At 43.5% G+C, this 24,773-nt stretch overlaps 1 protein-coding gene across 3 annotated transcripts in view; it reads right to left on the bottom strand.

The window, feature by feature from the left end:
• The window catches only part of LAMA1 (laminin subunit alpha 1), a 161,582-nt gene that overhangs the window by 2,518 nt on the left and 134,291 nt on the right, over positions 1–24,773 (bottom strand). The window contains exons 47-61 of one of the 3 annotated variants that reach the window (XM_078060583.1): positions 23,811–23,961; positions 22,936–23,060; positions 17,490–17,640; positions 16,712–16,856; positions 15,858–15,999; positions 13,358–13,472; positions 12,987–13,157; positions 10,821–10,984; positions 9,898–10,083; positions 8,376–8,511; positions 7,136–7,248; positions 3,749–3,938; positions 3,054–3,212; positions 2,366–2,519; positions 1,041–1,138 (exon numbers count right to left, since the gene is read on the bottom strand). In XM_078060583.1, coding sequence (XP_077916709.1) covers positions 1,041–1,138; positions 2,366–2,519; positions 3,054–3,212; positions 3,749–3,938; positions 7,136–7,248; positions 8,376–8,511; positions 9,898–10,083; positions 10,821–10,984; positions 12,987–13,157; positions 13,358–13,472; positions 15,858–15,999; positions 16,712–16,856; positions 17,490–17,640; positions 22,936–23,060; positions 23,811–23,961 — 2,200 coding nt within the window. Of the gene's footprint in view, positions 1–1,004; positions 1,139–2,365; positions 2,520–3,053; positions 3,213–3,748; positions 3,939–7,135; positions 7,249–7,748; positions 7,886–8,375; positions 8,512–9,897; positions 10,084–10,820; positions 10,985–12,986; positions 13,158–13,357; positions 13,473–15,857; positions 16,000–16,711; positions 16,857–17,489; positions 17,641–22,935; positions 23,061–23,810; positions 23,962–24,773 lie in introns of those variants that run through there. The other 2 variants (XM_036106004.2, XR_013443381.1) reach the window with 2 other exon arrangements.

The raw sequence follows: 24,773 nt of genomic DNA on the forward strand, positions 1-24,773 counted from the left end.
CCAGCGGGGTGAGGAAGGAAAATGAGAACCAGGAGAAACTCTCGAAGCAGTTTTCAAGCAAAAGAGACTAAGGTACTGCTAATTGTTGGGTTTATTTTGTTCCCAAAATGAGAAGGACTGGAGGCTGAAAAGCAAGGGTGGAATAGTTACAGAAAAAATTTGTTTTTTGCATTAAAAAAAAAAAATTAGATGATGCCATCACATGGAATTCTCTGCCATAAAAAGAAATGAACTGTTGATACACACAACACAGTCAACTACCAGGAAATGAAGCTAAGTGCAAAAAGCCAATCTCAAGAGGATATAGACTGCAACATATGGTTTATATAACAATCATGAAATAACAGAGAGCTGCAGAACAGATTCGTGGTTGCCCAGGGCTAGGGAGAGAGCTGGTGTGGATATGAAGGGGTAGCTCCACAGAGCATTATGGTAATGGTACAATTAAGTGTCTTGATTGTGAGGGTGGACACATAAAGCTAAACAAGATACGTATGATAATATATAAAGCTACACACGCACACACACACACACGTGTACACATACAACTAGTGTAACTGAAACAAGTCTGGATTGTGCCAATGTCAGTTCCATGGGTTTGATGTTGGATAAGAGTTATATAAGCTGCTAACACTGGAGGAGCCTGGGGGAAGGGTGCAAGAGGACCTCCCTGTACATGTTACTATAACTTGCTCTCAGTCTATATTTCCAAATAACAAGTTAACAAATATTAGGGAGGGGAAGAGCATCAGGTTGGCAACTTTCAGGTGGTGTATTATAGTTGTATAACTATACAGTTATAACTATCCCAGTCTAATTTTGCTTTAAATTTAATTTCAATTTTTTTTTTGTCATTTGTAATCATTTTAGGATTAATTGAACCTTTTCTCCACTCCATTGAAATGGATCATTGGAAATTTGGATCTAGGTATTTCAGCTGTTTCTCAGTTGCTCTGTTTCTGACACTGGGGTAAGCAGGAACTCCATCGAGATCAAGCACCTACCTTGCCATTTACAATCTCTAATCCAATGGCATCTACCTTGGCGCTGCTGATCCCCAGGAGGACACCGTTCTCAGAGGTGGTACGAAATTCCAGTGTGATGTTTACATCTGATCGGACTTTGTAGCCTTCCTTGACTGAAAAATACAAAGATAACCCCCAGTTAGGAGTGAGCCTGGCCCAAGAAGGCTCAGGGTCAAAGAGGTCATGGGCTGGCTGGCTGGCTGGCTGTGCATTTTGGCCCCTGGCTCAGGAGGCCTGGCTCTAGCTCTTTCTCTGATCCAGCTCCATCCTCACCAGCAAGTCACTTCCACCCTCTGAGCCTCAGCTTCCTCATCTGTAAGATGAAGTGATGCCATTAAAGAAGACCTACACCATCATCAGGGCTAAGCCAGACTAGAGTCAAGGCAGTCCCATCCTTTCATCTAGAGCCACAGAGGGGAAAAAAATCAGAAGGATTTGATCCATATAATCCCATCATCATCTAGCAGGGAATAGTCCACTCTATTTTCCCAATACTGGGTATGTCATCATATACTAGCATCCACACTAGGTGTTTTAAAGTGGGGTTTTAATGAAATGGATATTTTATTTAGGTGATGGGAAAGCTGAAAAACCAAACTGGGGCTATGCAGCAGGCAGTCGTTCAGTCCAGGGTTAAAGGGGAACTGGGAGAAGGTGGGGTGACCAGAGCTGGGAAGCACTGAGTGAGGGGTGCGTGCTAGCTCTCCCCCCTGCCCACCCGCCCCTGACTCCCCCTGACTCCCGCCAGGGCCTCCCTGGAAGCCAGATAAATGCGGCTCCCTGCAGAAGAAAGCGGACCAGAGGCCAAGAGGAGCACGGTCCTGAGTGCAGATAGGAGGTTAACAGCAAATGACGGACACCAAATGGAGAGGGAATGCCAGATACATTACAAAGGCTAGTTCTAAGCCTTGAGGAATTTACATTCTAAGGCACTTTAGACATTTAAATTCCTCTACTTAGGATCAATATTTTCAACAATCTCAATGGAGTCAGTTTCTTCATCAAACCTGACTTGTATTTGGCTGGCTGGTCTAGATATTTTATGCTGACTTTTGTCAAAGGCCTTTATTAACTTGAGCAGTGACAACATGCCTTACATAAGTTTAGGGGAAATGCAGATGAAACCAGCACGACATGTGTGTCCTCTGCCAGGAGGTGCAGCACTGCTGGTGGGAGCAGGCTTTGTATTAGAGTTGAGAAATCCGGATAAACTGGAACACTAAATTAACTGTGGTCTTGCTGTAGCCTTGTCCAGGAGTCCTGTCCTAGCATATTATTCTTGGGTCCATATCCGAGTGCAGGCTAAACCCAAAGATTTCTTTCATGTTGATAATACATACCAAGAGCTGCATATCCACTTCCTTCAAAGAAAGTTCCTTCCTGGCCCACTGTATAGCACCTGGTTACTGCAAATGCAGACATTGGGCTGTCCTTGTCCAGCTGTTTGCCATTCACTGTCACCTCCCCGATGCAGGCGGGGACACTGTGGGTGATCTAAACCAAATGAAAGGACAATAGATGCTCTAAGTTTAATGAGAAGGGCCAGGGTCAATTTTTCCTATACTTCAATAAACATTAAAATATTAGCTTTCGGTTTTTAAAATCGAATTTTCATAATAGTTCACATAAATGTTTAATTGAAAGCTACTAGCTAGTAGTATCTTGGCTAATAATGCAGTAAAGGTGTTTTCTATTATTTGGATTAAGTAATGTGGAAATCAAGCATGCTGGGTTTTCTAATCTGCAAATACAAATCCACTGGACTTTCCTGAATTGTACCAAGGCTAAATGGCTGTGGAAAGGGAAATGTTCATTAACTAACACGTAGGAAAGGCTGGCTGAGCTTCAAGGGCTTCCAAGGGGAAGCCCAAACACCCAAACTGGGGATGAGGTTTAAAAGGTTTGTATCATGCAGCCAAGCCCCAGGCTCAAACAAGATAATTTAACATTTTCCTTTACAAAAGAAAAAAGATAAAAACACAGCCACAATAAAGGTAAAATGGGCTCCGTACAGAAAACGCTGCTTACGTTTCCAATGTTCCTGGCCCTGTACTCAGAGGGAAGGCCCCCTAGATACAGCTTTCCTTCCACATCCAACATGGTCCCATCTCCCACAGCAGTCACCGTGGGGGATTCCTGGCCATCAACCGTCATGAAGCCCTTTCTTTTAAAGTGCTCTGTCTTGACCTAGAACAAAATGAGAATATCCAGTTTTCAAGGAATCTGAGAAAACATTAACAGATATTTGTTTGCAACATCTGTTCATTATAGCTGTAAATAACCTGAATGAGATCCTAAAGGATGGCTCCAATTTTTACACAGTTGGTGTTGAGGAGCTGGAGCCTGGCAGGAGACTGGGGCAGGCCCAGGTAAAGCATACATTAGAACAGGAAGTACTCCCAAGTCCTAGTTATAAGAAAGCAGATGCCATGATCTGGGCTCATTCACGCCACACACAGATGGGCCTGATTTACTTCTCATCAAGTCGAGAACATTTCTGGTACCTTTCATTCATTCCACCACTGTCTGCTCGGTGCCTGTTGGTGTCAGGCACTGAGCTAAGCCCTGGTGATACTTCAGGATGTCGCAAAGGTCCCGGCCTGCAAGGAGCTTATATTCTACAGGGGAGATACTAGACACAAAGCAAGCTAGGTCATTTCATGACCATGAACTGGATGGAATAAAACTTAGCATGAGTGATCACAAGCTTCCTGAGAACATACCGTGTGCCACCTGCCATCACTGATCAGTGTAGGGTGGGAGACCTTTGTTCTGCCTTTCCCAAGATCAAACAGGAAGTGAAGGTGGCCCCCATGTAGCTGGAGCGTGGCATAATCAACTTGATTCTGATGAGCCATGTAGTAAATCAGACCGCTGGAGGCAAATGTTCGGATACTTAGCTGAACTGAGAGCCTGGGAAAAAACAAGAGCTCGGCCCTCAGAAAGGAATAAACTTTCACTTTTACTTTTGAAAATAACCTCAGAGAAAGAACCCAGTAGTTGTTTCAACCTTTATATTGAACATCTCGGCAGAGTCACTCATTCATTCATCCATCCATCCATTCATCCAATTAAGGGTTACCCCATATATATATCTGCCAGGAACTGTTCTAGATGGTGAGGCTGAAGCAGTGAATAAAGAGGAATGTCCTTTCTCCCACAAAACTAATATTAGAAATCTATCCAATAAAATTGGGTCATGAGAGGCGAACTGGTGGTTGGTTCTATTAAGTAGTCAGGCAGGAAGCTCTGAACGACAGGAGCAAGCCCCACAAAGCTCAGTAGGATAGACTGGCATTTTGTTTTCAGACAGCACGGAGTATGTGAAAACAATGGCCTGATTTGGCGGGACAGCCAGGAACCCCCGAGCAGGGCTCCACGGGCGATGGCGGCACACGGCCGCCGACGGAGGCTGGCATCTGGGCAGCCGCCCGCAGAAGGACGCACAGCATCACCACAGTGCTCAGGGATAGGGACAGGAAAGGAGAGTGTGGCCCTGCCCTCGTGGATGAGGGGCTCTGAGAGGCAGTACTTAGATCTGAGGTGCAGTGGGGAGTCACGGCACTAAAGGGAGTGGGCGGGGCTTGGTTTACATCTTCGAAGGAACCTGTGATGTGAAGAAGCCATCGATGAGGCCGGGGTGGCAGCAGGCATGAGGCAGGGAGCCGTTGCAAGAGTCCAGAGGCCAGGTCGTGGTGGCTTCGACCAGAGGGATGTGGGGGATCTAGAGGGGGTGAACTAATTCATGAAATGTTCCAGAGGAAGAAGCAATAGGACTTGTGGACACACTGAATTTGGAGAGGGAGGGAATGAGAGTAACCATCTCTAGGTTAGGGCCCTAGGCACCCAGGGGAATGGTGCTGATGGCTACAGAAATGGCAAAGACGGGGACAGCGGGTTTGGGGGAAGACTGAATTCTCTTTTGGTATGTCGATGTGGAGGGGCCTATGCCAATCCACATGGAGGCATGGAGGAGCCAGCCAGGTATACACCTCCTGAGTCTGAAGCAGAGGTCAGGGCTAGACATGTGGGTGCTGGTACAAATAAATGGTATTTTAAAGCCACTGAAATATGGAAGTTCACCTGGGAAAATACACAGAAGAGGCCCTGGGCCTTCTCTGGTGGAAGAGGAGCCAGCAAAGGAGACTGAGCAGGGGAGGACAGGGAGAGCAGGAAATCAGGAGCGTGTGGGGCTAAGACAGCCCAGTGCATGTGCTAATGCTGAGGGCCCAGCGAGGAAGGCCTCACGGGGATGTGGGCACAGCGGGTCTGGGATAACTGTGGCAAGAGCAGTCGAGAAGTGAGGGGAGGCTGATTGGGTGGGTGGAGAGGAAAGGGGGCCGGGGCGGGGGTAGGCAGACTGCCACAGAAGGCAGCCTTTTGTTGTTGTTGTTGTTGTTGTTGTTGTTGTTTTTAAAGCAACTCTTTCAAGAAGTCTTGAAATACAGCCAGGATACTGTGGGGGTAGGGTGGGATGTGGAGTCTCTTAGAGTTTAAGTTAGGAACTACCAGAGAGGGAATGGTTACCAGCATAAACACAGTGCCTGGGTTTGAATCCTAGTTCTGCTGTGTGCCCTGAGCAGGCGACTTAACTTTCCTGTACCTCAGTTTCCTCGTCTATAAAATAAAGAGCGTACCTTCCTCATAGGATAATTATGAGGACTGAGTTGGGGTGTATGTGTTAAATACTAAGGCAGTCTGGGCACAAGTGTTTGCTCCTCTTGTTAACACTGATGCTGATGAGGGCGATGGCTCTGAGAGAGGTGATGCGCTCCGGAGGGCAAGCGAGAGGGCCAGTAGCACCCCTCCTCTGTGGTAGCAGGGGAGGAGGTACAAGGTGGGACAGAGGCAGGGAGGCGGGGTGTTCTTTTTGGTAGTGGACAGATGAGGGAGTTCTCTGTGTTCCCTGAGGCAGTCATGGGCTGGGGCATGGAGAGAGGCTGTGGGAATGTACAGAGTTTTGAGATAAGAGAAGCTATGAGAAGTAAAAAAGCATGAACGTATGAGAGAACTGTATTGGCTGCCCATGTAATCTGGAGGTTCCATCTGAAATTGCTGGCTTCAGGTCAAACCAGGGAAGAAAGAGATACACACTTCTACAGCCTTGACCACCAGTTTGGGTTCTGGCATGGACTAGCCAAGTGGGAGTTCTACCCAGGGCCAGTGTACGAAGGAACACGGGTATTAATGGTCTAGGCCCATCTGGTTTGGGGCTAAACTGTGCTGCGTGGGGTGCAGAGGGAGGTGGCGGTGAGAAAGCATGAGGGCTTTGAGGTCTTGATGCAGTTGAGGAGCTGCTGGGATGGAAAGTAACAGTAGAAAGGAGGAGGAGGGGGCTGATTAACAGGATGCTTCAAATAGAGATTTTGGAGGTGGGATGGGTATTTACAAAGTAGGCCAGGGTATGATCATGGGAAGAGGGTGGCTGAGGAAAGCCCTCTGAAAGATAGGAGCCAGAGGACTTGGAAGGTCAGATGTGGGGTGGTTGAAATCATGGAGAATGATGGCCCGAGCTGTGGAACAAAGACACTGAGTCAAGGTCCGAAGCCAGTGGGATGGGGTCAGTGATCACAAGGGGCGGTAATGATGGGTACAGTCTGAAGAGTTTGGAGAAGAGGAGGAATGTGGAGTCTGGAGGAACCTTGACCAGTCCCAGGCCTTCTCTGAGGGATGTGAACTGGCTTAGCCGAGGAAAGGTCCTTGGGGACAAGGAGGTGTGAGAGCGAGAAGGATCGGGGGCAGACTGGTGAGGCACCAGGGAGTGTGAGGGGCACAGTGAGAGAGTTTGGGGGGACAATTTGATCAGATTATTAAGTGCTTACAATAGAGTAGGGTTGAAAGTCCAGATGATGATAGATCCAGAGGACTTGAGATTCTAGAACAAGAGTGCTTTAGAGAGATAACCTACCTGTGTACTTTCCTACATTCATACAGAGAGGCAGCAACCGGCCTTCACCAGAAGGGGTAAGGACAAACCACAGGAACTCCACTGAAGCGTCTACTGTGCACAAAGTCTGCATTCCTGTCCTCTGCCTTCTTGCTGCTGAAGAATACCTCCCGGGTTCATCTCTCAGTGAGACGCCTAATAAAGACTTTAGAACAATACCCACCTCTTTCTGACAGCCAGCTGATTGAAAGGCAACACGAAATGGCTGCTCTGCATGAGGCCAAACTGGTGAGCATTGGGGATATACTCTGGGGCTCTGTCCACAGCACACCGTTCCTATAAGAGATGCAGATGGACTCTCACCACACAGAGCCAGGGCCACCACTAACATGTACACAAGTTTTTCCATGAAGAAAACCTCTCTGAAGCAATTGGATCAGAACACCAACAGCTACAAATATGTGTTGGCACGGACTTAATCTTTAAATAATTTACTTGCTATCTCTTTATCTCTGAGAAGGCAATTGGAGCTTCTGTCTTTCACCTCAGTCCCACTCAAGTTTGCTTAAAATTCCCCTGAGTTTTCATCAGGGGAAGGGCCAGAGGGTATCAGCGGCTGCAGGAGCAGCTCCAGCACGTGCACCAGGAAACTGGAAGTGCCCACAGGCCCCTGGCCCAGCAGGGTCTCTGAGGGTGACATCTCTAATTCCTCCTGGGCAGTAGCAAGGTACAGTGGAGAGGAGCCCATGTGGGAGGGGGTCTGCTTGGGAACCTGCATCCTGTCTGACAGCTCCCTCCACAGAGTGAGTCCAAACCACATGAGGCATCAGACTCACATTTCTGGCTTGCGTGGGGCGGGGGATGCGCGTGGTGGTGCTACCAAGAGAGCTGGCTTGAACTCAACAGTTGGCTCTGGTTGGAAAGTACTGCTCTTTGCGTGACTGCGCCACCATCTACATACTTAGAGTGCATGCTTTTAACCAAGGAAATGGAGAAATCAGAAAAGGGAAAAGAAAATGAAAACTAAGAACTGCCATTAAAAATATTTGGTCAATACATATGCAATGGAATATTACTCAGCCGTCAAAAAGAATGAAATCTTGCCATTGGCAAAGACTTGGGTGGAGCTACAGAGTGATGCTAAGTGAAATAAGCCAGAGAAAGACAAATACTATATGATTTCCCTTATATGTGGAATTTAAGAAACAAAACTGATGAACATATGGGAAGGGAGAAAAAAAAGAGACTCTTAATGATAGAGAACAGAGTTGCTGGAGGGGAGGTTTGTGGGGGATGGGCTAGATGGGGGATGGGCATTAAGGAGGGCGTGGGATGTGATGAGCACTGGGTGTTACATGCAACTGAAAATTGCTGAACACTACATCTGAGACTAATGATGTTCTATATGTTGGCTAACTGAATTAAAAAAAAAAAAAAAAAAGAGTAAGGAAAGCCCCTCTTACCAGACTTGGTAAAGGCTGGGGCTGTGGCAGGCGCTCACTGTCTTCTCCGTGAAGAGCCAGCTTTGGCCTTTCTGAAAGCAAGCAGGTGTCCAAGTCCACCTGTTCATTGCCAGCCGCACTTGTGAAATCCAAATGTCTAGATACAGAGTGTTTACAAAATTAAGATACTAGAAGTCAACACATAAACCAATGTCATTTGACTCTTGAGCACTAACATCCATGCAGAACTGCTCATCTCTTACTCTTACGGTAACCAAGCTGACCGTCTTCCACGGCGACTGGTATCCTCCTGTTTGATTCTTGCCGCCCCTGCCCCACGTTGTCCACCTGGCCACCATCCCTCCAGAGCCAGTTTAGGTGCCACCAGCCCCTCCTGCAGCCTGGGCCGGGGCCAAGGGAAAGACTGGCTCTGGCCCTCACAGTAGTGCGCACACTGGCCTCACTCAAACACTCATTTCTTTCCTTCTGACAGGTTTACAGCTGCCAGGAAGTCATGAAGTATACTTGTCCTAATTCCCTTTACTCTGCAGCCCTTGCAACATGTCCCATCTGCCTCTACCCTCTTGGCACTTTCTGGGGACATGGCTGTGAACAGCACAGAAACGTTTCTGCCCTATGGAATTCCCAGCCTCATGGCTTTCAGTAAGAAGAAGATGCCAAATCAGTTGGTACATTTATAAACAGAACCGGGTGAATAAATAAATCAACTGTACAAATAAGTAAACCAAGGCTCTGACATTAGAATTGTGCTGAAACCCAATATACCGTTTTATTCTTTTAAATTTCAAGGACTCTTAAGAGATTCTTTTATAGAGGACACGGTGACCATCAAAGATCCAGGTCCTTGTTCGCAGTCTCAAGGCAAAATCAGCAGCCCAGCTAGGAGGGGAACCTCGGTCTCCTGACGCTCAGCACATGCTCAGTTTCTCCCAGGCAGACTCTGGCTCCACACCCCCCCACCTCCAGCTCATAGCACAGCCTTTGTCCCACCAGCACTCTTACCTAGGCAGAGGCTGAGTGAGGAAGAAGTAACCGCCCATGGGCACAGTTCTCTTCCTCATCGTGAGCCCCCCAGAGGAAACAGACTAACAGTTCTTAGACAGTCCGTGTTTTAGAAGGAACCATTAATAATCTGAAGCTGGAAGTAGCCCAGCTGTAAAGGCTCCTTAAAGCAGTGAGCTCAAGGCAGCAAGAAACCTGCATCACAAAATCTCTGTATTCCCTGAAATGCAGGTCAAAAGTGTATTTGACCTCTGATGTTTATTGATGGTCCTATCGAACTAATGTTCAGTGGTTATTTTTTTTTTTTTTTAATTCTAGGATTACCAGATCTATCCATCATTCTAATCCAATGAAATCCATTTGGGTGACTGTTGTGATAGAACAAAGGAGTTCACTTATTTTTCAGAAACATAGGATTTTAGGCAATCTCAAACAACAAAATTAGATAGATCAGTGTCAGTACTCAGCAATAAAAGATTTCTAGGAAGTGCAAAAACATGTTGAGAGCAGTTATACTTACTCCATATTAAAGATCAGGTTTTTGATACAGCCATGGAATGATCTTCTCATCTTGAGCACTGATGTCCCTTCCCCCTCTGGAATCCCCCCTATGTACAGCTTGGATACATTTATTGCCCTGCTTTCTGCTGAGGGGCCCAACTTCATTTCTACAGGATTCATCTCATCCGTTTGGACAGTGATAACTCTAAAAGGTCAAAGGAGGGAAAAAAAAAAAGCTTTTAAATATAATGAAACATAACTGTCTATTTTAATATATAATTCCACAAGTTCATACTGAATGAGAAAAGTTCATACTGAAATATAAATTTTTAACATGACACTATGTGAATAAAAAGGTGAATCTTGAAAATGAAAACTTACAATTGAACATTCTCCCCAAATGAATAGGTGTTATTAAATACTGTTGAGTTCAATTGCTTTTTGGAGGCTATTGTTCTTTTACTTTATCTGTGATGAAATGTCCAACATGCTTTTAAAATATTTGGTCTATAGTTTTGGAGGGAAATACATAGGGATGTTGATATAACACTACTTACTATTTTACTATTTGTATTTTACTGTTTACTATGTTACTATTTACTGTTTTTTCCATTTGCTTTTTTAGTATTAATGCAATGTTATTTACTAACACTATGGTACTATTTGCCACAGAATTATTCTGATCTAAGACAATGTAGACTAGGCCCCAGAAAAGAGCAGGGTTAACGTTTTTCAATTTTGAAAATTCCACAAATATCTTATTTCAAAGCAGATGAAATTAATTTCCAGGGAGGTATTCTAGCAAGGTTCCAGAATTATTATGGAGCTATAAAATCTCTGAATGCTCATGACCTCATACTAATCATCCCAATCATTTCACTGCAAAGAGTATCCTAACAATGTTCCTATTGGTGAGGTCACCATGCCCTTGTACACAAATACCTCCCGGTCCTTATCAAGGAAATGGAATGCTCTTGTCCATCGCCATATGTGCCCTTGGGAGCACGCAGGAGCGCTCTTCTCAGGCTGGTTCCATCCCCAGAGTTAACATGCACTTCAATGTGGCCTCCAATCAGCATGATGGAAAAGAAGGGCTGGGAAGGTTGCTAAGAGATTTCAGATAGAAAAAAACATTACTACGTGATTTTTAAAATTATTATCTTATGAAGATAATGTTGGAATATTAACAAATAAGCAATTTATTAAGAATATCACCATCTCCATCTGACACAACTCTTTTATATTTTGTATATGACTTTCTAATCTTTGCTCATATAACTTGGCATTATGCTCATATCACTAACCATATCAAAGATTTCCATTTCTACATAGCCTTCATACTTTTTATTGCCACATTATGTGCCAACAAGGGGTACATTATAAGTATTGATCAATTTTTTATTGTTAAAAATTTAGTTTCCAATTTTTTGTTACCATACATAACACTTTTTGCCTGTGAAATTGTTTCTAACATTTCTAAAAGTGAGATTAAAAGGCTGAAGAGTTTGGAAATTATTAAAGCTCTGAGAACTATTTTGCCACATTGAAAATAGCTCCACCAGCAGAACTGGAATATGAGTGTCTCACAATATCTTTGTGAGCCTTGGATGACCACATACCATGTTACTGACATAGCAGCAAACCCATTAGCAAATGGTTCTATTGAGAATGGTGGAGGAAAACAGTCTGTCATTTCTTCAAAAAGCGAACCATAGGATTATCATGTGACCTAGCAATTCCACTCCTAGGTATATATACTCAAAAGAACTCAAGGTACTCAAATGAATACTTGTATGTGAATACTTGTTCATAGCAGCATTATTCATAATAGCCAAAACACAGATACAACCGCAAATGTCCACCAGTGAATAAATTATGCTGTGTACACACAGCGGAGTATCAATTCAGCCATAGAAATGAAGTGCTGACACCTGCCACAATGTGGATGAAGCTCCAAAGCACGCTAAGTGGAAGACATGGAAGATCACATGCTGTGTGCACCCATTTCTATGAAATCTAGAGAACAGGGGAATGCACTCATAGATACAGAAAGAAGACTGGTGGTCACCAGGGATGGGGAGTGACTGCTTCATGGCACAGGCTTCTATTTTGGGTGATAAAAATGTTTTGGAACTAGACAGAGGTGGCCTCACAACATTGTGAAAGCATTAAATGCTACTAAATTTTTAGTTCACTTTGAAATGGTTACTTTTATGTTATATGAATTTCATCTCAACTAGGAAAAAAAGGAAAAGATGGGTGGAGTCCATACACCACTATGTCATTGTTAGATCTTCACCAAGCGGCTCGGGAGGCATGAGGGGTCTGCAGACTGGTGTTCCAGTCCTGGCTCTGACCTAGATCAGGTTAACAAGGTTCTCTGAACCCATTTCCTCCTCAGCAAAATGTAGGAAGCAGCATTCGCCCTGTGGTGTGGGTGTGCTAACCATACAGCAGTGTCTGCACAGTCTCGTGCGCGGCAGAGGACGGCACGCTGCGAGCGGCACTTATGTGGCCGCTACTTCATTAAGACAATACATTAGCATTCGGTAAAGCCCCTTCAGATTACATGATATATGCAAGTCTGAGCAAAGGAAAGGCTAAATATCATCTATGCTCTTAAAATGGAATACAAATATGGAAAACCAACTTTCTTCCACTGGCCCACTGTGTTTATCACAGGCCACATTTCTCTTTCAATCCTATTTGTAGATAAGGAAAATTGTGCTTCCTGGAGCAGTACACTAAGAAACTCTACAGAACTTAAGGATTTACTGTCTTAGCCTTAGAATAAAGAGTAACAACTGTAACGTGGAAAAAAGCTCAGTTTGTGCCATCTGAATGAGCTTGAAAAGAATTAGAGGTAGACAGCAAGTATCTTTCTTCTCAGTAGCTAGACAAGGAAAATGGACTGTGTAACAGAGAAATCCCTGATTCATAGGGAAAAGACATTCAGCAGTGTAACTCCTACTCACTGAAATGCACACTCAAACTGGCCACACAGCTACAATAAATGTTCATGACTAAGTCATTTTCCACCTAGTGTTTCTCGAAGTCATTTCCTTCCTTAGCTCCTGACTGAATAGCAATAGCATTTGAGCTACTCACCCCATGGGCCTGCAGATGACCCTGCTTCTCCCCCTGCCTGCCCAGAGCAGCCAGGATGATGCCACTGCTGTTCTTGGTGGCAAATGTGACCAACAATTCTGATTCTGGTGACAAAGACTTGGGTGACAGTTCAACGTAGCCGCCTTTCAAGAAGCTAACACTTCGGATAGGCTGGTCACAAAAGAGAGGAAGGAGCACCATCAGGCCCACCTGAATGCTGCATCGCCCGTAGTGGGGGTTACTGCAGGTCTCCCCATCATCCCTTTCCCATCCTCCCCCCACTCCCGGCTTAGATTTTGTTACCTCACTATATTGGTAAGTCCGTGGACATTTATAGAAACTCATTCCAATATTAATAAAATGCTTCCCACCTCCAGTAGACAGCCCTTTCTCACTCCATAGGAATTTCTGTGTAAATCAAAGGTTGATCTGGATATTTCCAGGTTTTTGATACAGCCCACATAGCTTTTGCTGGTGACACCTTTCCTGTGGGGAAGGCATGAGAACAAAATTTGCCTTTTATAACTCCATTTTTGAAAGAAGGAATAAAAATAAAAATAGATCTACAAGTAAAGAAGAGCTGCTTCTATATCTCATTCTGCAGAAATGTCTAGGTCTCTAAGAAGGATACTGATGGTGAAGACTTCAGGTCAAATGAATGCTCTCCTTAGGACCAAAGAAAGGGGTTGAATTCAGTGAGTTAGACTAAATGGCTACCTAGATAAAATGTTTAATACTTTAAGGAAAAGTATAGTCACTGCAGTTTAAATATACTCATTAAAACCCAGGCCAATTATGAAAGACAGTACACAGTCATAAAGAAAAAAAATGGCACACAGACTGAAATCCAGGTTTCATGTAGGGTAGAACATGGACATAAGCCTCCCATGGAAGCAAGTGTGGGCAGTGTTATTTCCTAGGATCACATGGCTACAGAAGTCACTGGCCGTTGTCCAACTACACAGTCGTGAGCTTTGTCCTGAAGGAAATAATTGCATTTGGTGAAGTCTAGGATTATCCAAATCCTCATTTCTTCGACTCCAAATCAGTACCATATTTTTCTTAACAGAAGTTGCCACACTGCTGGCTGGGGTGAGGCTGTCATGTAATCAAGCTCTCATTTCCCAAATATGGAGATGACTGAACATCTCCAAGCTATACTCTGAAACATCAGCTAGTCACAGGAGAACTTGGAAGTCACATGGTTTCCAGTTACGGTCTCATCTCATGTTTCTCTCCCTCTGTGTTGAGCAATGAGCTGTAGACCAGTAGGCAACTATTTGATTTAGGACAGATTTCGACCTTTCTGGATCTCAGTTTCTTCCTTTGTAAATGAGGAGGCTGGCCTTGATAGATACCCAAAGTTCCTTCTAGCATAAAAGTCTGTGATTTGGGATATCCTCCTAGAAAATGGGACCTTTTCCCCAGTGTCTACATGGTGTCCATTTAGGTCCAGTGCAGATGAGCTGTGACACAGCTTGTTGCTACAGGAGCATCCACCCCTGCTGCCACCGTGTGAGGAAACGTTATCTGGAATCTGGGATTAGGAGACAGGCTTCCAGTTCTGGCTCCATCTTGGCAGAGGGGTAAGACCTGGGGCAAGTGACCAACTCCCCTGAAGTTTAATTTATTTCCAAGATGGGCTAGGGGTGTGGTGACTGTGGTGGTAAACTGTGGTCCTTGGAACTTTCTGGCAAAGAGAAGGGGTTAGGAGTGGATCTGGGCTGCTCAACTTACAGCACCCAGAGCGGCTGCACTTGCATATGGCTTATTAGGATTCCGTGCAAGAACTCGGCTGGAAGACGGGATAGTGCTACTAACTTACCTGAAGACCACTAGGTTGGGTGACTCAGTCTGGACATTTGATAATCCCATCCCTGGAATCCATCTTGCCTTGACTGCTGGCCTTTCATATAGGACTTTTTTTTTTTTTTTAATGGTGTGAAAGAAACTTAGGGCTTAATTTGTCCAATCCAAAATTACAAAACTGAGGACAATGACCCACAGAAAGCTTATGTCAATTATTAAAGTAAAGTCACAAAGCTAAACATGAATCAGTGTTACAAAACAATTTCATTGCCTCCTCTGCCATCTTTCTTCCACCTTCCTGATGCTGGTCTTTCAGCTTTCACATACATTATTCATTCTCATCACACGAAGGGGAAATCCAGACAAGTCTGCAGAGAGCATGATTTTTTTGCCCTGAAAAAGATTCTACTAAAATCTCTAGTGAGGAGAACAACTTGAGATGGAAAATGGGGTCTCCAAATACTATATAATATTAGTAACAATTAGTAATGATTTCTAGATGTTCTAAAGGCAACATATAGAAAAATCATTAATTTTACTGCAGAAGGGTTTCTTTACCTCCCAATTAATATGACAGTGGTTTGAATCAAAGCAGATGTTAGGGGTTAAAATTTGTCCCCCACAAAAGATAAAGTCCTAACCCCCAGTACCTGTGAGTGTGACCTGATTTGGAAATAAGGTCGTTACAAATGTAATCAAGTTAAGATGAGGGCATTAGGGTGGTTCCAATAGGACCGGTATCCTTATAAAAAGGGGATATTTGGACACAGAGAGACGCACACAGAGGGAAGACAATGTAATAAGACACGGAGAATGTTATCTATAAGTTGAGGAATTCCTGAAGTTGCCAGAAGCTAGGAGAGAGGCATGGAACAGATTCTTTCTCACAGCCCTCCAAAGGAAGCAGCTTTGCTGACACCCTGATTTTGGACCTGTAGCCTCCAGGGCTGTGAGAGAGCACACTTCTGTTGTCTGTCCCCTGGCTTGTGGTGCCTTGTTATGGCAGCCCTAGGAAGCTAACACATCTGGCAATTACGGGCATAATTATGGCATGTGATATACCTTACAACTCTTGACCTAGGTAATCCACCCACATAAATTGGATCTTTATCTAGACGATTGAGGTCAGAAGATGCTCCTGGAGTTTCACCTTGCTTGGTTTCTCTATAACTGGTGTTATATGCATCGATAACTGCTAGGATTCCTAAAAAGAAGAGACAGGAAAATGAAAATCATTTTCTACATTAAGGTAAAAACAAAGTTCACTTATAAGTTCTTTCTTTATATTGACCAGGGAGTATTCTTGACTATTAAAGGACACATGAAAATCCTCTGTACAAAAGTCAATGAATTCAGAATACTTATCACTGAATGACAGCAGTATGTATGTGGCAGGAAAGAGAATGGATTTGATCTTTGATTCCAATACAGTATTTAATGTTATGTAATACACTTGGAAACCATTAAAAAAATAGAATTCTAATACTCCCCCAGCAAAATGTGAATCCTGGCATTTAGTATTTCAAAGAAAACAATGGCTTTCTATCAGAATATCATTCAAGTGTACCCAAGAAGCTAAATTAAATAAAGACTGCTGATTTTGGAAGGATTTCTTTTTTTCTTCCTTCCTTTCTTCCTCCCTCCCTCCCTCCCTTCTTTCTTTTCTTTTCTTTTTTTTTAAGTTTTTAGAGACAAGAGAGAAGGGGGAGAGGGAGAGAGAGAATCCCAAGCAGGCTCCATGCCCAGTGGAGAGCCCAACGCGGGGCTCGATCTCACAACCCCGAGACCATGACCTGAGCCAAAATCAAGAGTCAGACATTTAACCTACTGAGCCACTCAGGTGTCCCTGATTTTGGAAGGATTTCTGTTCCTACAAGGGTGACCTGTAACATCTCATTGCCCTTCTGTGTACTTAACTTGCTTTCGGTTTCTCTGGAAGGCGATTTTGTACCAGGTTCCGTTGTTATAGCGTCTGTCTGTAATAAGGGCAAGAGGCCCTGAACCCAGGTCAACTGTAACTTTGACTCTGCCGTGCACCAGCTCGATGGATAAAAAGTCTTTCTGTGAAGAAGAGAAAAGAGTTACCCAGGGCTATATCGTTCTCACAGATGCCCTTTCCTTTCAAGTTGCGGACGGTAGAAACCTTCCAAAGTCAAACTCCGAAAACCGGATCTGGCCCAACAGTCAGAGGTCTCTGTTGGAAACTGAAGTATCTGGGAAGACTTTCTAGAATACTACACAGATATAAAGGAGAGAAACACACTGTTCCCAAAATCTACAGTAAGAGAAGTGCAATCTTTGTATCTTCTTCATTTAGATCGACAAATGGGCCAGTCCTACAAATAAAACTAGAAGATTGAGAGAAATCACCCCACAATAGGATAAAAATAACATTAAAGTCCTGTAGATGGAATTCAAAGAAGGCCACAGTGATCAGAGTAACATGGAACAAGATAGAGGAAAGTCAAAATTTAATAACAAGTATCATTGATAATCTATAAATGATAGGATGGCTCTTTTCTACTTGGTGCTCTCCTGTATTTTGCAATGGTTCTCCAGTGAATTTATAACATAATAAATATTTAAAATGGGGAAACAGTATGGCATACATATGTATATCTTATATTCGTATGTGCTCATAAAGCAGTCATTAAACATAAATATCCTCATAGCAATTTCACTGTATATACTTACAGTGCCGTTTGAGGTGAGGTAGAGAAGAAGACCATTGGGTGAAAATGTACTAAAAAGCATAATTATATGAGTCCCCGTAGCTCGGAGCGTTCTCTCCACGACCGAATACCCACTCCCATCAAAATGGAAGGAAGAGTCTTCATTCTGGGGGCTGCAAAGCAGAGCAGATGAAACACAATCTATTCTCAGGAAGGTGGTTAAAGAGAAGAAACGATACCTTTCCTGAGGGCTTCCCCTCACAAACATTGCGGTAGAGCTATTATTTCCATAATTTGATAACGGGTGTAAGTCATATCTTAAAATATGTTGCCATGAGAGTATGCAAGACAAATGCCAGTTGCTTTCTAAGGAAAAGAAAGTTAACGTAGGCAGTGTTCACTGTAGTAAGAAGAAAGGTCTTCAAAGGATGGATAACTGCTATAAATATTTCTACTTAGCAAGTAGATTTTCATTTGTTCTGATTTCCTTTAATGTCACCGTCCTTTCTTAATTCCAAAGCTTTTGGAGTAATTTTTTATATTAACATTTTATCACCTTCTGCTGGTTTTAAGCAATACTTCAGCTAACCTGGAATAATGATGGAAAACAAATATGTACTAATATAGCAGAAGGACCATTTTACCAAAAAAAAATCATTGACAACAATGAAAATCTCAAAAGTCTGCAGGATGAGCTTACAACAAAGTTATTTAAAGTAGACCTCAGTACTTCTCAGGTCAGTGTGTGTTTTCTGGTTGCCCCCATACCTCAAAAGGCTGACTTTATTCATTCTTCAAGTATAAAGTAAGTTTATCTGGAATATATCCTAATACATTTTAAAAATCTGGGCTTCACAGTGAAACCTGGATTCGGGTGTTTTGGGGGAGGATATGAATTTGCACTTTTCCCAGTTGAAGGCATAATACCCAAACTCAGTGCCACATCTCCAACCAGGACATGTAACCAAACGGTGACACTGTTTCCATTAACAAAAATAGCAGTGCTTTGTGAAACCCAAGGTTTCAAATTGATAGCTTCCCACAGTCCTGCTTTTTCCAAAGATTTCGGTCTTTTGACATCTCTTAGAAGTATAACTTAAAGGAAATGCACTCTGCATGAAGAAGCTATGGCTGAATTCTCTATTATTTCATTCTGAAACCTGTGACTTCCTGCGCAGTCATGTTCCATTGCTCTGTCTCTTGGCTGGTCACAGTTTCATGCGGCTAAGCACACAGACTCTAGAACCAGACTGCTGGGGTTCAAATCCCTGCCTCCCCATTTACTAGCTGTGTGAACTCAGGAAAGTTACCTAATGTCTCTGTGCTTCATTGCCTTCATCTATAAAATAAGGAAAATAATAGAAGCTCTCAGGAAGGGCTATACATGATTTAATACATGTAAAGTTCTTAATTAAACAATGCTTGGCACTTAAATGTTCACTCCAGTTAGCTCTGATTATTCTGCTTTGTTCAAAGTTGCCTGAAGGGTCACCATTTTGCCTATTAAAAGCTGAGCCTCTCTTTTTTTTTTTTTTTTAAGAAGATAGCAGAAGGGGAAGAATGAAGGGGAGAAATCGGAGGGGGAGATGAACCATTAGAGACTATGGACTCAGAGAAACAAACTAAGGGTTCTGGGGGGGGGCGGGGGATGGGTCAGCCTGGTGATGGGTATTAAAGAGGGCACGTACTGCATGGAGCACTGGGTGTTATGCACAAACAATGAATCATGGAACACTACATCAAAAACTAATGATGTACTGTATGGTGATTAACATAACATAATAATAAAAAAAATAAAATAAAAGAACAGTTAAAAAAAAAAAAGCTGAGCCTCAAAGACTAAATATCTTGTCCAAGGCCACACCCAAGATAATGGAGAAACCAGGTTTCAAACAAAACTCCAGAAATCTGTCTTGTCCTGCTGTGCATGCCCTGTCCCTCTCCAGAGCTCGTGAGTTCTCTGTTCTCGAGAATGGGAATGCTCTGCTTCTGGCTTCTCTCCAGCAGCAGGGCCTGGCCACATGCGGTGGCCACAAAGAGGGACACATTCAAATGAAACCATGTTTGAATGCGCATCTCCTGAGAAGGTTTTGCTCCCAGGTCAATGACACTCTTCTGGGGCTTGTCCCCTTGTGGCCATGCTTCCGTTCTATAACCACGAGGCCCACAAGCCTCACCAGTGAGCCCAGGTGCCTGTTCCCAGGTGGGCCACAGGAAGGCAGTTCCCAGCCCCTGCCCAGGCAAGGGACTCTGGGACAAATGAAAGCTGCATTGCCAAAGCAACCCTCGCTCCCCAGCTCTCAGCCCAGTGAGCCGTCAAGAATCACTAAACCTCTGATGCAAGCTCTCATGCCAGGGGGTCATGCCTGCCGTACTACCCATCAGCACTCGGGGCAGCTGTACGAGAGTGAGCGGGGTCCTGCCTGGGCCCCGGGCCTCTGAAGCCGCTTCACCTGTGCCTCCGCTTGCCGCAGCGCAGAGAACCGCCTCTGTGCTCCCACAGGTGTCTCTCCTAGAGACCAGGAGACGTTGGAGGAGGTCACCTCCTGTGACTAATGCTGACATCACCAACAGCTAGCAGGGGGCCCGGAACACAGGTGACCGGCCTGTCCCAAAGGTCCCGACACAGCCTGTCACAACAGCCACTCATAACTAATACAAGAATAAAGACCTGCTAATAAAAAGCCTTTTTCCATATTTAGATGAAAACTGTTAGAATCCGTTGCTTATTGTATAATATCCTTTAAGAATTTAAGAGATCATTCATAATTATAAACATATATTCAAAGAGGAATAAAAAAGCAAAAAAAATTTCAATTCATTTACTTGGTAATATAAGTCAAAGGTAAATGTTCATACTGAGAAAATCATTTTTTAAATCTAAAGGACATCAATGGACCACACTAATGATTTAATAATGGCAGATTACACAAAAAGGTCAAAAGCACATTGAATTCTAATCACCAGTCTGCTAAAAGTGATTCATTCCCTAGAATTAGTTTGTTAATTCAAAGCTAAAGTCTTCGTCTAATAAGTACGGGAGGTTGCCTAAAATGAAGACAAATCAATTTACAAACACGGACAGAGAGCGCCAGCTTGTCTGTCTCTGCACCTGCCACTGTATGTTCTATGGAACATAAGCAACTCTGAAATGCTGCTTTTTAAAAAGCTGGGGACCAGGTGAGTTTGGGAATGCTGCAACTCCATCTGTCCTGAGGACACGGTTAATGCGTGTTAGCATATTAGAGGCTCTCATGGCCTCACAATAAGGAAGTGTACTTAACTGTTTAACTCAAGGCTTCCTAACCATTTATGGTCAGGACACACCTTCTACCCCCACTTAGAAAAACGTATCTAGGGGCGACTGGGTGGCTCAGTGGGTTCAGCGTCTGCCTTCAACTCAGGTCATGATCTCAGGGTCCTGGGAGCGAGTCCTGCATCGGGCTCCCTGCTCTGCGGGGAGCCTGCTTCTCCCTCTCCCTCTGCTGCTCCCCCTGCTTGTGCTCTCTCTCTGTGTCAAATAAATAAAATCTTTTTTTTTAAAGAAAAAAGTATCTATTAATATCCTATCAAACTAGTGTTCTTTTAAAAAGCATACTTTAGATACAGTAGTCAATGTAAGGATAGCCAGCTGATTTGTTCGGTACTCAGAAAAACATTTAATCAAACTTTTGATTGAGCTAATCAGTCAGTCTGGCCCTAAGGTTCAGCTGGGTGGCCAGCCCTCTACCAAAAAAGCCAGTTCCAGGAATAGGGTCAGGAGGATGGAAGCACCTGCTAATCCCTCCTCTTGGTCTGTAGCAACCTTCATGTTCTGCTGGGGGTCCCAGGGGTTGGACATGTGGTGGGAGGTTTTTCTTCTCTTTGAAGAAGAAAGGCCACATAGACAATTGACTTCCTCATTCCAACAAAAGAGGAGAAGAGCTAGCAGTCATTAAATTCCCTCATTGCTGCAATTCAAGGCCAGAGGTTTTAAAATAACCCTGAAAGTGATGGGTGAAATTGGGGATACTGTAACAGCTAAAGTAGGGGGACATTTTCCATATGAGAAATTTTCGAGCTCTGTTAAGTAAGTTACTCTGTTACTTTCCACAAGTAAGATTCATGATCTGGGGTCAATGTGGGGCCCAGAGTCCAGGTGTCAGGACAATTTTCAAGTTAGAATCACTAAATTGCTGGGGTAACTTCCCTGCTAAAAAAACAGCTAGAGGAAAAAGTGATGGGGAGTTCTCTGCTCCTAGAGTTCTAGAGCTGGTGTCATTATCATTTTTGATCTCACTTGCCAGTTACAAAACCTTGGGTTTCACACGTTTATTGTCAAGCAAATAATTCTGAGATGTCCACCTAAAAAGCAACAGACTGTGACTGCAGGAAGATCAGAGGTGAACACTGGTGCAGTGTCTCAAATTTATCGAGTATTTTCACATATATCATGATAAGTGCTCATCACCAGTGTTGGGAGGTAGGACAACAGGATTTTCATTTTCCTTTTCTGGAAGAAGCAGCCAAGTCTCCATGAGGTGAAGTGACTTATTACAAAGTCACTGAGAGGGATTTGGTAGGAGAGGGAGCCTGAGAAACTGAGACTCCAAATCTAATATTTTTTTCAGTCATAAGGCTCCAATAACCAAGCTTCTGGTCATGACTTTGAAAGCAAGCAAAGTCAAGGGAAAGCAGCAAATAAAAGGCTCAAACCTTTTTGAAATCCCAAGCTATGAGCCCTAAGAGAAAACAGATCTGACAGTAACAAAATGAAAACTCGCCCACGTTTCTAAATGTAATGGGAGTTGCTTTCAACTGATCTTGTCACAGCTCAGTGTTAATTGCAGATATCTATCTGGACAGAGCAGCCCATTAGATGACAGAATTATATCAGATGTTACATTTCTCTAATGGCAGAGGCAATCTATTGTCTTAATTATGAAAGTGCTAGAAAACGAGTCTTATATACTTCTGGGGTTGCAGTTATTTTTTTAGAAAGTAAAACGGGGGCTGTTGAGCTCAGTGAGATTATTAAATGCCTGCTATTATGTATCAATATCTGCCAAACAATGTCAGGTAGTTGTTCTCCATTGCCAAAGGCATTTAATTTCTAGGATTCTAGAATTTAAGAATGGGAAAGTACTTATCTATAAAAACTGGCAGCACAAACAAAATCCTCATCCTTGGAGATATTTTCAAAATAAAGATGTACAGTGATTTACCTAAGATTTCCCTGCGGCTGAGACAGAAGGTGGTTTGAGAGGATGTGTGATGCTTCTCAGTGGTATGATCCATGATGAAAGCATACGAGACACAGTGAAAACTACTTCTTAAATTAAGGTTAAAAATGATGCCCATGCTCCTATTAGTAAATGACCTATCACGACCGACATGACAAACTCTGTGTCACCGTGATGGGCATGTGAATTCTCTAAGCAGCTCTCAGATGTGAATGACACCGTGTAGTAAATTGTGGGGCCCGTTACCTTCCAAAGCAGCCATGGCACTTGCCCTCCCGTTCAATATAGTTCCACAGGCCGATGGACTGTCCGTTCAGGAAGGCCTCTCCCATGCAGCCTTTAAAATGAGTAACCTTCACAGTGGGAGACTTCTAATATAAACAAACAAAACAAACACAAGCCACATGGATCAGGGTAAGGAATGCATTCTCCGTGCACACAAAACTCCTTCCTGGGAGCTCAAATTTAACATCCAAAGTCTGAGAAAACAACATCCAGAAAAATGGCTGGGTTGTGATCACTGGATTTTCTTCCAATTATTAAGTGGAATCGTAGAATGAGTGATAACCAGACAGGATCTTAAAGATCACCTGGGTTACCAGGGTCCCTGGAGAGAAGCCCCTTTTACAGGTGAGGAAACAGGCTCAGAGCATGTTGGTCAGTGGTGAGGGCCTGGCTGGGACTGACACCCTTACTCTTAGAGCACCAAACCAAATCCAGGTGACTCAACTTGATCCGGTAAGGGGATAATGGGTATAATAAAATAAATCCCACTGGCTCTGGTGCTAAACACTAATTACCATTATTCTACCACTGGAGTCAGAATAGCAATAAGAGAAATTACAGAAATGAATGCAGAATACTGAATTTCCTGTTTCAGTCCTAGAAAAGAAACTCAAATAGCAAAATGGAACATTGGCTTCTTTTCCATTTACGATCTTTATTCGACAGGATCCTTTGCTTTATAAAACCAGCCCAACTCTGCAAATTTACTGTCATTAAGCAAAATAATAGAAACCAGAAATATTCATCTACCTGGGATATATTCAATAATTTAAGCACACTAGTTTTAGGTAAAAGCAGCCTGTCAGTCCCGTTCAGATGAACGTCTGGAAAGTTACCTTGATCTGTCCTCCAAGCCCTCCAACAAACATGAGCGTTGAGTTGTTTATATCCAGAACATTCGCTGTTCCAGGGGATTTACTTGTTTTTGTTGGTGGCTTTTGAGTTGCGCTTATTTCCTTTACACTCAATGAACCAACGTTTCCAAATCTAAGGGTCACAAAGAATTGCAAAAAGAACACTTTCAGAATTCCGAGTCTGTCAGTGTATGTACGCATCCTCCAGCTGCTTCTGCCCATGATCCCTGCAGCGGGCCCCCCCACTGATCTCCCTCTTCCAATCTTGCCCACCCCGCCCCCCCGACTGATCTCCCTCTTCCAATCTTGCCCACCCCGCCCCCCCACTGATCTCCCTCTTCCAATCTTGCCCACCCTGCCCCCCCGACTGATCTCCCTCTTCCAATCTTGCCCACCCCGCCCCCAGTCTAGTCGCAAAGCCTCGTGGAGAAGGTCTTCTAAGTCATAAATTGCATCGTGCTACCTTCTTGCTTAAACCAGTTACAAATAATGAGTTAACTCTATTTGAAACAGTCTACTGCCTTCAGTATTACTCCATTTCCATAAATAACAAAGCAAAAGACAAGAATTTCCAGCAACAACAAACCATAGTATTATGAAAAAGTAAAAATACCTAAACCTGCTTAAAAGGAGTTACCACTAGAGAGAGGCTTTATAAGGAAGAATTTTGCTTTGTGTCTGAATTTTGGATCCTTGCCTTCTTTCCTCTTCTATGTACATACCACACCTGCCATGTGGGATTTCTGCTGTGTTGCTTCTCACTCCCCTCTACTGGGGAGAACACAATTTACTGGGATAGCCACCTCAGCTTTAGACCTAACATTCTAAACGTAACCAATTTTTATCTTTTTTCTTCTTTTGATTGTTGATTTTGGTGACAAAGTTTATTTCTTCTGTAATAAGGGAAAAAAAGCCCTTATTTCTATAGTTAATCTAAACCAACTA

Source organism: Halichoerus grypus, chromosome 13, assembly GCF_964656455.1.
Source record: "Halichoerus grypus chromosome 13, mHalGry1.hap1.1, whole genome shotgun sequence".
NCBI classification, from domain to species: Eukaryota; Metazoa; Chordata; class Mammalia; order Carnivora; family Phocidae; genus Halichoerus; species Halichoerus grypus.